At 35.8% G+C, this 13,024-nt stretch overlaps 1 protein-coding gene across 5 annotated transcripts in view; it reads right to left on the bottom strand.

The window, feature by feature from the left end:
- Positions 1-13,024, bottom strand: part of CCDC15 (coiled-coil domain containing 15) — a 64,985-nt gene that overhangs the window by 26,701 nt on the left and 25,260 nt on the right. For all 5 annotated transcript variants that reach the window (XM_082626989.1, XM_082626988.1, XM_082626992.1 and 2 more), the window contains 2 exons: positions 10,492-10,584; positions 8,830-8,933 (listed from right to left, as the gene is read on the bottom strand). In XM_082626989.1, coding sequence (XP_082483115.1) covers positions 8,830-8,933; positions 10,492-10,584 — 197 coding nt within the window. The remainder of the gene's footprint in view (positions 1-8,829; positions 8,934-10,491; positions 10,585-13,024) is intronic.

The raw sequence follows: 13,024 nt of genomic DNA, 5'->3' as shown, positions 1-13,024 counted from the left end.
GGAAAAAAAACAAAAATAAACAAATGGGACCTAATGAAACTTAAAAGCTTTTGCACAGCAAAGGAAACCATAAACAAGACAAAAAGACAACCCTCAGAATGGGAGAAAATATTTACAACCAAATCAGACAAAGGATTAATCTCCAAAATATATAAACAGCTCATGCAGCTCAATATTAAAAAAACAAACAACCTGATCAAAAAATGGGCAGAAGACCTAAATAGACATTTCTCCAAAGAAGACATACAGATGGCCAACAGGCACATGAAAAGCTGCTCAACATCACTAATTATTAGAGAAATGCAAATCAAAACTACAGTGAGGTATCACCTCACACCAGACAGAATGGACATCATCAGAAAATCTACAAACAACAAATGCTGGAGAGGGTGTGGAGAAAAGGGAACCCTCTTGCACTGTTGGTGGGAATGTAAATTGATACAGCCACTATGAATAACAGTATGGAGGTTCCTTAAAAAACTAAAAATAGAATTACCATATGACCCAGGAAAACCACTACTGGGCTTATACCCAGAGAAAACCATAATTCAAACAGACACATGCACCCAGTGTTTGCTGCAGCGCTATTTACAATAGCCAGGTCATGGAAGCAACCGAAATGCCCATCGACAGATGAATGGATAAAGAAGATGTGGTACATATATACAATGGAATATTACTCAGCCATAAAAAGGAACAAAATTGGGTCATTTGTAGAGACATGGATGGACCTAGAGACTGTCATACAGAGTGAAGTAAGTCAGAAAGAGAAAAACAAATATCGTATATTAACGCATATATGTGGAATCTAGAAAAATGGTACAGATGAACCAGTTTGCAAAGCAGAAACAGAGACACAGACATAGAGAACAAACGTATGGACACCGGTGGGGAAAGTGGGGAGTGGGGGGATGAACTGGGAGATTGGGATTGACATGTATACACTGATGTGTATAAAATAGATAACTAATAAGAACCCGCTGTATAAAAAAATAAATAAAATTCAAAAATTCCAAAAAATTTCAAAAAAAAAAAAAAGAAGTTCATCCACATGAAGAAGTTCATCCACATGAAGAACTGTGCCGAAGGTTACACAGCCAATAGGTAGCAAATTCAAACCTAAGACTATTTGATTCTAAACTTGTGCTATGAACCACTATCCTGCCACATATGCAAATTGCATATCCTCAGCATTCAGTACAGTGCCTGCCAAGTGGTAGGCTTTAACATTCAACAAACATTTGTTTTATTGTTGAAACAATAAAACAAGATAATATATGAACAACATAATATATGAAAGCCCTTGTAAATTATAAAACTCTGCATGAATACTATTATTTCCTTCCACCCTGACTCAGTTTTTGTTGATTTTTCTACTTCACCATCCTTATCCACTTCCCCAGTAAACACACATTTATCCATCTAGGCCCAAGTGAAATGTAATAATTTCTTTAACTCTCCATATGAAATCAGTAATCCCTCTTCTTCTGTGCTCTCAGGGACTCTGTACTTACTTCTGTTATAATAATTATATAACCCATTTGCATACAATTCTTCTCCCATCCACCCTAGATTATGAATTTTTCAAGAAAAGAAACCACATTTTATTTATCTTTGTATTGCTTGTGCCTAGGACAGTGTCAGGATATGAAAGATGCCAAATTCATATCTGCTGAATAAATGCAGAATCACTCTCAGACCCAGATAAGAGGGTAGGTCCTTGCCTTGGAACTCATATTTTTTTCCCAGCTTTATTGAGATATAATTGACAAAAAACACTGTGTAACTTTAAGGTATACAATGTATACCAATAATTTTAGATAGCTAGATAGACAGACAGAAAGATAGATGAGAACATACAAGATCTAGTCTCTTAGCAAATGTCAAGTATATAATACAGTATTGTTAACTATAGTTACCATGCTGTACATTATTAGATCCCAGGACGTATTAATCTTATAACTAAAAGTTTGTACCTTTTGACCAACATCTCATTTCCCCCAACCCACCAAGTCCTGGCAACCACCAATCTATTCTCTGTTTCTATAAGTTCAACTTTTTAAGATTTAACATGTGAGGTCATAAAGTAGTTGTCTTTCTTTATCTGACTTATTTCACTTAGTAGAATGCCCTCAAGTTTCATCCATGCTGTCACAAATGGCAGGATTTCCTTCTTTTCCATGGTTGAATAATATTGTTATATTTGCACCACATTATTTTTATCCATTCACTTGTTAATGGACACTTAGGCAGCTTCCATGTCTTGGCTATTGTGAATAATACTGCAATGAACATAGGAGTGCACATATTTATTTGAGATAGTGATTTAATTTCCTTTGGATATATACCCAAAAGTAGAATTGCTGGATCATATGGTAGTTCTACTTTTAATTTTTTGAGGAACCTCTATACCGTCTTCCATAATGTCTATACCAATTTATATTCCTACCAAGCATGCACAAGTGTTCCCTTTTCTCCACATCCTTGCCAGCCCTTATCTCTTGTCTTTTTGATAAAAGCCATTCAAATAGGTGTGGTATCTCATTATGGCTTTGATTTGCATTTCCATGATGATTAGTAATGTTGAGCACTTTTTCATGTACCTGTTGGCCATTTTTCTGTTTTCTTGGAAAAAATGTCTATTCAGGTCCTTTGCGCATTTAAAAAATTTTTTTTCTATTGGGTTGAGTGAGTTCATTATATATGTTGGATATGAACACTTATCGGTTACACGGTTTGCAAATATTTTCTCTCATTTCATACAATGCCCTTTCACTTTGTTGTGCAGAAGCTTTTTAGTCTGATGTAGTCTCACTAGAATCTTTTTGCTTTTGTTGCTTGTGCTTATTGTATCATATTCAAAAAATCATTATTAAGACTAATGTCAAGGAGGTTACCTCTGTGCTTTCTTCTAGGAGTTTTACAGTTTCAGGTCTTAAGTTCAAGTTTTTAATCCATTTTGAGTTGATTTTTGATAGTGTAAGATAGGGGTCCAGTTTAATTCTTTTGCATGCTGCTGTCCAGTTTTCCCAACACCATTTATTGACAAGACTATCCTTTCTCCATTGCATATTCTTGGCTCTCTCATCACAAATTAATTGATTTATTTCTGGACTCTTTATTCTGTCCCGTGATATATGTATCTGTTTTTATGTCAATACCACACTGTTTTGATTACTATAGCTTTTTAATATAGTCTAAAATCAGGACGTGTGATGTCTCCAGCTTTGTGCTCCTTTCTCAACATTGCTTTGGCTATTCAGGGTCTTTTGTGGTTTTATTTGGATTTTAGGATTGTTTGTCTATTTCTGTCATTGGAATTTTGATAGGGACTGCATTATATCTGTGGATTGCTTTGGGTAGTATGGATATTTTTAACAATACTAATTCTTCCAATCCATGGGCATGAAATAGCTTTCCATTTAATTGTGTCTTCTTCAATTTCTTTCAACAATGTCTTATAGTTTTCAGGGTACAGATCTTTCACCTCCTTGGTTAAATTTACTCCTAAGCATTTTATTCTTTTTGATGTTATGGCAAATAGGATTGTTTTCTCAATTTCTGTTTTCAATAGTTCATTGTTAATATATGGAAATACAACTGATTTTTGTAAATTGATTTTGTATCCTGCAACTTTACTGAATTCATTTAGTTCTAACAGATTTTTGGTGGAGTCTAAGGGTTTTCTGTATATAATAGCATGTCATCTGTAAATAGTCACACTTTTAATTCTTCCTTTCCAATTTAATGTTTTTATTTATTTTTCTTGACTAACTGCTCAGGCTAGGACTTCCTGTACTATGTTGAATAAAAGTGGCAAGAACAGTCATTTTTGTCTTGTTCCTGATCCTAAAGGAAAAGCTTTCAGCTTTTCACCATGGAGTATGATGTTAGCTATGGACTTGTCATATATGGTCTTTATTATGTCAAGGTACGTTCCCTCTATATCAACTTTGTTGAGAGTTTTTATCATGAATGGATGTTGAATTTTGCCAAGTGCTTTTTCTGCATCTACTGAGACAATCACATGATTTTTATCTTTCATTATGTTAATATGGTGTATCACACTGATTGATTTGTGGATTTGAACCATCCTTGCATCCCTAGAATAAATTCCACTTGATCCTGGTGTGTGGTCCTTTTAATGTATTGTTGGATTCAATTTGCTAATACTTTGTTGAAACTTTCTGCATCTACATTCATCAAGGATAGTAGCCTGTAATTTTCTTTTCTTGTAGTGTCCTTGTCTGGTTTTGATATCAGGATAATGCTGGCCTCATAATAAGTTTGGAAGTGTTCCCTCCTCTTCTATTTTTTGGAAGTTTGAGAAGGATCAGTGTTAATTCCTCTTTAAACGTTTGGTAGAATTCCCAGTGAAGCTGTCTGCTCCTCCACTGTTGTTGGGAGGTTTTTGATTACTAATTCAATCTCCCTACTTGCAATTGGTCTGTTTAGATTTTCTATTTCTCCATAATCCAGTCTTGATAGGTTGTATGTTTCTAGAAATTTATCCATTTTTCTTAGGTTGTCCAATTTGTTGGCATATAATTGTAAATGGTAGTCTCTTATAAACCTTTGTGTTTCTGTGGTGTCAGTTGTAATGAGTCCTCTTTCATTTATAATATTATTTATTTGAGTTCTTTTTTTCTTGGTTAATCTAGCGAAGGATTTTCAATTTTGTCTTATCTTTTCAAAAAGCAATTCTTAGTTTTGTTGATCATTTCTATTTTTTCCCGATTCTTTATTTCTGCTCTGATGGTTATTTCCTTCCTTCTATTAATTTTGAGCTTAGTTTGCTCTTCTTTTTCCAGTTCCTTCAGGTGGAAGGTTCGGTTGTTTATTTGAGATCTTTTCTCTTTATAGCTAAAAACTTTCCTCTTAGAAATGCTTTTGCCATATCCCATAATATCACAAGATTTTTTTAATTTCCCTTTTGATTTCTTCTTTGGTCCACTGGTTGTTCAGGAGTGTGTTGTTTAAATTCCATGTATTTGTGAATTTTCCAATTTTCCTCCTGTTATTGATTTCTAGTTTCACACTATTGTGTTTGGAAAAGATGCTTGATATAATTTCAATCTTCTTGATTTGTTAAGATTTGTTTTGTAGCCTAACATATGATCTCTCCTGGAGAATGTTCTGTTTGTTCTTGAAGAGAATGTGTTTTCTGCTGCTGTTGGTTAAAATGTTCTGTATATGTGTGTATAGATCCATTTGGTCTATAGTGTTACTCAAAAGTGCTGTTTCCTTATTGATTTTCTTTCTGTATGATCTATCCATTGTTGAGAGGGGGGTATTAAAGTCTCCTACTTTTACTGTATTGTTTATTTCTCCCTTCAGTTCTATTAATATCTGCTTTATATTTAGATGCTCCGATGTTGGATATTTACAATCGTTATGTCATCTTCATGAATTGATCTTTTTATCATATATAGTGACTTCTTTGTCTATTGTGACCCTTCTTTTTAAACTTAGTTTATTTTTTCTGATACAAGGATAGGTATCCCTGCTCTCTTTTTGTGAGCATTTGCATGGAATATCTTTTTCCATCCCTCGACTTCCAGCCTATGTGTGTCCTTAAAGTTAAAGTGAGTCTCTTACAGCCATCATTTCCCTTTTAAGACAGTGTGGGATTGGCAAAAGAATAGACAAATAGGTAAATGGCACAGAACAGAGAGCCCAGAAATAGACCCTCACAAATACACTTAACTGTTCTTTGACAAAGAAGCAAAGGCAATATAATGAGACAAAGATAGCCTTTTCAACAAATGGTATAGGAACAACTGAATATCTGTGTGAAAATAAAAAAGGAATACAGACACAGACCTTATACCCCTTACAAAAGTTAACTCAAAGTGTATCATAAAGCTAAATGTAAAACACAAAACTACAAAATTCCTAGAAGATAACACAAAAGAAAATATAGGTGACTTTGGGTACGGCAATGACTTTTTAGATATAACATCAAAGGCATGATCTATGAAAAAAATAATTATAAGCTGGATTTCATTAAAATTAAAAACATCTCCTCTCCAAAAGACAATGTCATGAGAATGAGAATTCAAGCCACAGACTAGGAGGAATTATTTGCAAAAGACACATCTGATAAAATACTATTATCCAAAATATACAAAGAATCCTTAAAACTTAAGAATAAGAAAACAAATAGCCCAATTTAAAAATGGGCCAAAGACCTGAACAGGCACTTCACCAAAGATGATATACAGATGGCTAGTAAGCATATGAAAAGATGCTCCTCAGCATATGTCATCAGGGAAATGCAATTTAAAACAACGAGATAACACACACTCCTATTACAATGGCCAAAATCCAAAACGCCGACAGCATCAAATGCTGACAAGGATGTGGAGCAACAGGAACTCTCATTCATTGCTGATGGATTGCAAAGTGGTACAGTCATTTTGGAAGAAAGTTTGATAGTTTCTTAGAAAAGTGAACATCCTCTTACCATACAATCCAGCAAATGTACTCCTCAATATTTACCCAAAGGAGTTGAAAATTTATGCCCACACAAAACCTGCACGTGGATGCTTATAGTAGCTTTATTTGTAACTGCCAAATCTTGGAAGAAACCAAGATATCCTTCAGTAGGTGCATGAATAAATAAACTGTAGTACATCCAGATTTTAGAATATTATTCAGCACTAAAAAGAAATGAATTATCAAGCCATGAAAAGGAATTTGAGCAATCTTAAATGCATAATACTAAGGAGAAAGAGTCAATCTGAACAGGCTACATACCATATGATTCCAGCTACATGATATTCTGAAAATACTGGGTTGTGCCTTTGGTTTTTAAGTAAAAATAAAAGACATATTTTTTTCATTTTCACCAAGAAGTTTATTGAATAATGTATTCACCCTTTTGTTCCACTACCTTCTGCCATTTTTCAGGCAACTTCATAATTCCATCTTCCCAAAACTTTTTACCTTTTTAAGCAAAGAACTGTTCCAGGTGCCTTTTACAGCTTCCAGGGAATTGAAAATTTTTCCATTAAGAAAACTTTATAAAGACCAAAATAAATGGAAATCTGAAGGTGCAGTGTCTGGTGAATGTGGCGGGTGAATCAGAAGTTCCCAGCCAAGCTGTAATAGTTTTTGCCTGGTCATCAAAGAAACACAAGGTCTTGCATTATGCTGATGGAAGATTATGCATTTTCTGTTGACTAATTCTGGATTCTTTTCATCGAGTGCTGCTTTCAGTTGGTCTAACTGGGAGCAGTACTTGTTGGAATTAGTCGTTTGGTTTTCCAGAAGGAGATCATAATAGAGGACTCCTTTCCGATCCCACCACATATACAACATCACCTTCTTTGGATGAAGACTGGCCTTTGGTGTGGTTGTTGGTGGTTCATTTCTCTTGCCCCACGATCTCTTCCATTCCACACTAGTGTACAGTATCCACTTTTCATCACCCCTCACAATTTGTTTTCAAAACGGAACGTTTTCATTACGTTTAAGTAGAGAATCGCATGTGGAAATACGGTCAAGAAGGTTTTCTTCGCTTAACTTATGTGGAACCCAAACATCAAAGCGATTAACATAACCAAGCTGGTGCAAATGATTTTCAGCACTTGATTTGGATATTTTGAGTATGTCGGCTATCTCCTGTGTGGTATAATGTTGATTATTCTCAATTCATGTCTCGACTTGATCGCTATCAACTTCAACTGGTCTGTCTGACCATGGAGCATCATCCAGCGAGAAATCTCCAGCACAAAACTTTGCAGACCATTTTTGACATGTTCGATCAGTCACAGCACCTTCTCTATATACTGCACAAATCTTTCTTTGCATTTTGGTTGTGTATTTACCTTTCTTGAAATAATAAAGCATAATATGCCAAAAATGGTTTTTTTCTTTCATCTTCAATATTAAAATGGCTACACAAAAAATTCACCAATTTTGATAAGTCTTTTTTTAAATGCACGCTGATATGACAGCTGTCACATACAATCTAACATACTTATTTTGAATGAAGTTAAAGACAACTAAGTGCTACTAGAGCCATCTTACAGAAAAACCAAATGAACCTTTTGGCCAACCCAATAGCAAAACAATAGAGCCAGTAACAAGATCCGTGGTTGCCATAGGCTGGGGGAAGGGAGAGATGAATATACAGAGCACAGAACATTTTTAGGGCAATAGAACTATTCTGTGTGATACTACATTTGTAGATACATGTCATTATACATTTGTCAAAACCTATAATAATGTACAACACGGAGAGTGAAGCCTAATGTAAAATATAGATTATGATATGTCAATGTAGGTTTATGAGTTGTAACAAATGTATCACTGTGGTACAGGATATTGACAGTAGAGGAAGCAGTCCATGTGTAGGGGCAGGGAGTAAATGGGAACTTTCTGTACTTTCTGCTTAATTTTGCTATGAACCTAAAACTATTCCCCAAAAAAAGTCTATTAAAAAAACATAGGGCTTCCCTGGTGGCGCAGTGGTTGAGAGTCCGCCTACCGATGCAGGGGACACGGGTTCATGCCCCGGTCTGGGAAGATCCCACATGCCGCGGAGCGGCTGGGCCCGTGAGCCATGGCCGCTGAGCCTGCGCGTCCGGAGCCTGTGCTCCGCAACGGGAGAGGCCACAACAGTGAGAGGCCCACGTACCGCAAAAAAAAAAACCAAAACAACATAGCTCTTAACCATCTTTCGATACTACGACCCAGATCAAAAATAGTTGTTTCCACTACGGATAAGAAGGTAAAACCACTGCTTGATTATTTCTAAAACCTAGCTTCCAAAATCATCTTAACTGGTAATTTAAGGCTCACAATGAGGATCAAAGAACTTACTTTTCAATTTTCTTCCTTTGTTCTTTTTGCCTTTGTTGTTCTTTCACTTGTTCTCTTTCAATATCCATGAAAAGTCGTCTATATCTCAGGTACTGCTTTTGACGCTAAAGAAAATAAGTTAAAATTGTTAAGATTCCGCTCTCAGAGGACTTTCCAAGAAAGGAAAATATCCTTGTGCCATAAACAAGAAAACTATATGACACAAAAGTCACAGGGACTTAAGTCCTTAATTTCCTTCTATTTATGGTGACTCAGGATAATATCACATATAGCAAGAGATTTATATTTTCAAGCACATAACTATTAGATGTAACAGACAAATCAGAGAAAGAAGTACTAATTTAGTTTGCACCTAGCATGGTCAGTTGTCAATTGCCCTTGAGGAAATGATTATATTTAATATGATAAGATACATACTATATTTACTCTGTGTTCCCAAGTATTAAGTACCACAGAAGCAGAGCCAAAGAAAGAATGTAAGAGGTATTTTATAACAGAACAACGTCACTTTAACTTTTCAAAATTAAAACCACACTACAAAACCACACTCTAAGCATAGCCTAATATGGTAGGGAGGAGGGAGGGAAGATTGAGGAATATCTGAGCATCATACTTTTAAAGGGAACAAGTATAATAAAAGCAAATGCTGGGGCTTCCCTGGTGGCACAGTGGTTAAGAATCTGCCTGCCAATGCAGGGTACATGGGTTCGAGCCCTGGTCCGGGAAGACCCCACATGCCGCGGAGCAACTAAGCCTGTGCACCACAACTACTGAGCCTGCACTCTAGAGCCCGCGAGCCACAACTACTGAGCCCACGTGCCACAACTACTGAAGTGCACATGCCTAGAGCCCATGCTCCACAACAAGAGAAGCCACCACAATGAGAAACCTGCACACTGCAAGGAAGAGCAGCCCCTGCTCGCCACAGCTAGAGAAAGCCCGCATGCAACAAAGACCTAATGAAGCCAAATATAAATAAATAAATAATTTTTTTAAAAAAAGCAAATGCTACTACTCTGTATGTGATCTGTTCATACTTCCAAATTTATATATTCTCTTTTTAAGGGCACAAGCTACTCAAAGAGCACTAGTATACACACAGACATGTTTTTGTCCTTAGAGTAGCTTGTGTCTTTTTGGTAAAAATTATTAAAACTATAGTAACAGTTCTCAATATTGAGGATACATCACAATCATCTGTGGTGTTTTTTTAAAACACAGATGCCCCAAAACTACCTAAGATACTGATTCAGTACATCTGCTTTGGGTCCAGGCATTTGTATTTGGAAAAAAGCTCCATGTCTGATTCTGGTGCATGGCCAGTGTTAAAAACTGTTCATTTAAACTAACTTTAGATTGAAAAGGAAAAAAAGGAAGTCACAAATTAAAACTCATCCTTAAATTAGCTATTATGGCAAATATACACTAACTGAAGAAACTCACTAGGATCACCTCTCTGATTTCACATCAAGGTACCCTAAATCCTAGAAGCTTAGAAGAGAAGTTCAACATATTAAAATGAGTCAAGCAACTTTTGTGCCTTTATCTATGGAATTTGTAGTACTAGCTCTTAATGTGTTAGGACACAACAAATTGTTTCCAATCTCACATATACTATTATAGTAGAAACACTGATGTCCAAAAGCCATTATTACTACATACCTCTTTCTTGTCTTCCTCTTGACTTACTCCTGACTGAAGTGCCAGTGGAGTTTGGAATTCAGTGTTCAATCCTGATTGATATTCACCACCAACCTGTTAGAAAGTCCAGTCACACAAAGAGACAAATTGCCAAAAGTTAGCCCTATGTATGCTTTTGATAATTTCATCTATTGATTCCTTTCTCCTGCAATCTTGAGCTCAACTGGATAAAAAAATTTTTTAAAACAAATATAAAAGAATAAAGCTTTAAGAAAGAATAAAAGAAAGAAATTAATCAAACAAAAACAATAAAGAAAAGAAAATATCCAGGTCAAAAACATGGATGGGGACTTCCCTGGTGGTGCAGTGGTTAAGAATCCGCCTGCCAATGCAGGGGACATGGGTTCGAGACCTGGTCCAGGAAGATCTCACATGCCATGGAGCAACTAAGCCCATGTGCCACAACTACTGAGCCTGTGCTCTAGAGCCCGCAAGCCACAATTACTGAGCCCACACACCACAACTACTGAAGGCCATGCCTAGAGCCCATGCTCCGCAACAAGAGAAGCCTCCTCAATGAGAAGCCTGCACACTGCAATGAAGAGTAGCTCCCGCTCGCCGCAACTAGTGAAAGCCAGAACACAGCAACGAAGACCCAATGCAGCCAAAAAAAAAGAAAATGAACTAATGACAGATCAAAATGTTCAGAATGAAAGTCCTTCTAAATTGATCACTTGAAATCACTCTATCATGAGTGTGTGCTTGTGACTGAATCCAGGATATAGATCCCTTAACATCTCAAATCTATAATCATTTTCAATTTATACATATTCTTGAAAGGTGTGAATTTAGAGAATAAAGGCTTGAAAATATTATAGCCATCAACTGACATGGCAGGGAAGAAACCGGGGCTTATTTCCCCCCTAATTATTAGAAAAGCCTGTTGACATAACTTAGTACACTTACTTGGACATTATATGGCTCAAATTATGATCTCTAACTTTTAGAAATAAATTAAAATTACTTTTATCTTTTTAGCTTAAAAGTTATTTATCTTTCAGCAAAGTTGCAAGATATAAGATCAGTATGCAAAAATCTATTGTATTTTTATGTACATGCAATGAACAATCTGAAAATGAAATTAAGGGGAAAAATCCATATAAATTACCATCAAAGATACTTAGGAATAAATTTAATAAAGGAAGTGTAAATTGTATACATTGAAACCTACAAAACATTGTTGAAAGAAATAGAAGATCTAAATGAATCAGAAGACTTAATATTGTTAAGATGGCAAATTGATCAACAGATTTAATGCAATCCACATCAAAATTTCAGCTGACTTCTTTGTAGAAGTTGACAAGGTTATCCTTAAATTCATACGAAAATGCAAGGGACCTGGAATAGCTGAGATGACCTTGAAACAGAAGAACAAAGTTGGAGAACTCACTCTCCCCAATTTCAAAACTTACTGCAAAGCTACACTGATCAACACAGTGTGGTACTAACATAAGGATAGACTTATGATCAATGGAATAGAACTGATAGTTCAGAAATAAACTCTTAAATTTACAATCAGCTAATTTTTGACAAGAGTGATGAGCAAATTCAATGGGTAAAAAGAGTCTTTTCAACAAATTCTGTTGGGTCAACTGGATATCCAAGTGTGTGAAGTTGGACCTCTACTGAACACCATATAAGAAAATTAATGCAAAGTGGATTGAAGACCTTGCAGAATGCAAGAGATATAAAATTCTTAGAGGAACACACAGGAGTAAATCATCATGACCTTGGATCAGGCAATGGTTTCTTAGATATGACACCAAAAGCACAAGCCACGAAAAAAAAAGTAACCTGGACTTCCTCAAAATTAAAAATTTCTGTGCTGCAAAGGAAAGGAAACCACCAAGAAAGTGAAAAGACAACCCACAGGATAGGAGAAAACATCTGCAAATCACAAAACAAATAAGGGTCCTGTATGTACAATATGTTAAGAACTCACATAACTCAGTAATTAGAAGATAAATAATCCAATTACAAGTTGCACAGAGGATTTAATAATTTTCCAAAGAAGATATACATATGGCCAATAAGCACGTGAAGAGATGCTCATCATTAATCATCAAGTAAATGTAAACCAAAACCACAATGAGATACGACTTCACACCCATTAAGAGAACTGTAATTAAAAAGGCAGACAATGACAAGTGTTGGTGAGGATGCAGAGAAGTTGGAACCCTCATAATACTGCCAGTGAGAATGAAAAATAGCGCAGCCACTTTGGAAACCAGTTTGGCAGTTCCTCAGAGGTTAAGCATATGATTACCGTAAGTCTCAGCAATTCCCCTCCTAGGTATATACCCAAGGGAAATGGAAACACATATCACAGAAAAACTTATAAACAAATGTTCATAGCAGTATTATTCATGACAGTCAAGAAGTGGAAACAATCCAAATGTCCATCAGCTGATGCATGGGTAAATAAAACGTGCTATATGAATATAATGGAATATGATCCAACGAATAGGAATGAAGTACTACTACGTGCTTCAGG

This window comes from Mesoplodon mirus, assembly GCF_964341445.2.
Source record: "Mesoplodon mirus genome assembly, chromosome: 7".
Classification (NCBI taxonomy): domain Eukaryota; kingdom Metazoa; phylum Chordata; class Mammalia; order Artiodactyla; family Ziphiidae; genus Mesoplodon; species Mesoplodon mirus.
The sequence above is the reverse complement of the archived record's forward strand: the minus strand, read 5'-3'. Positions and strand labels throughout refer to the sequence as shown.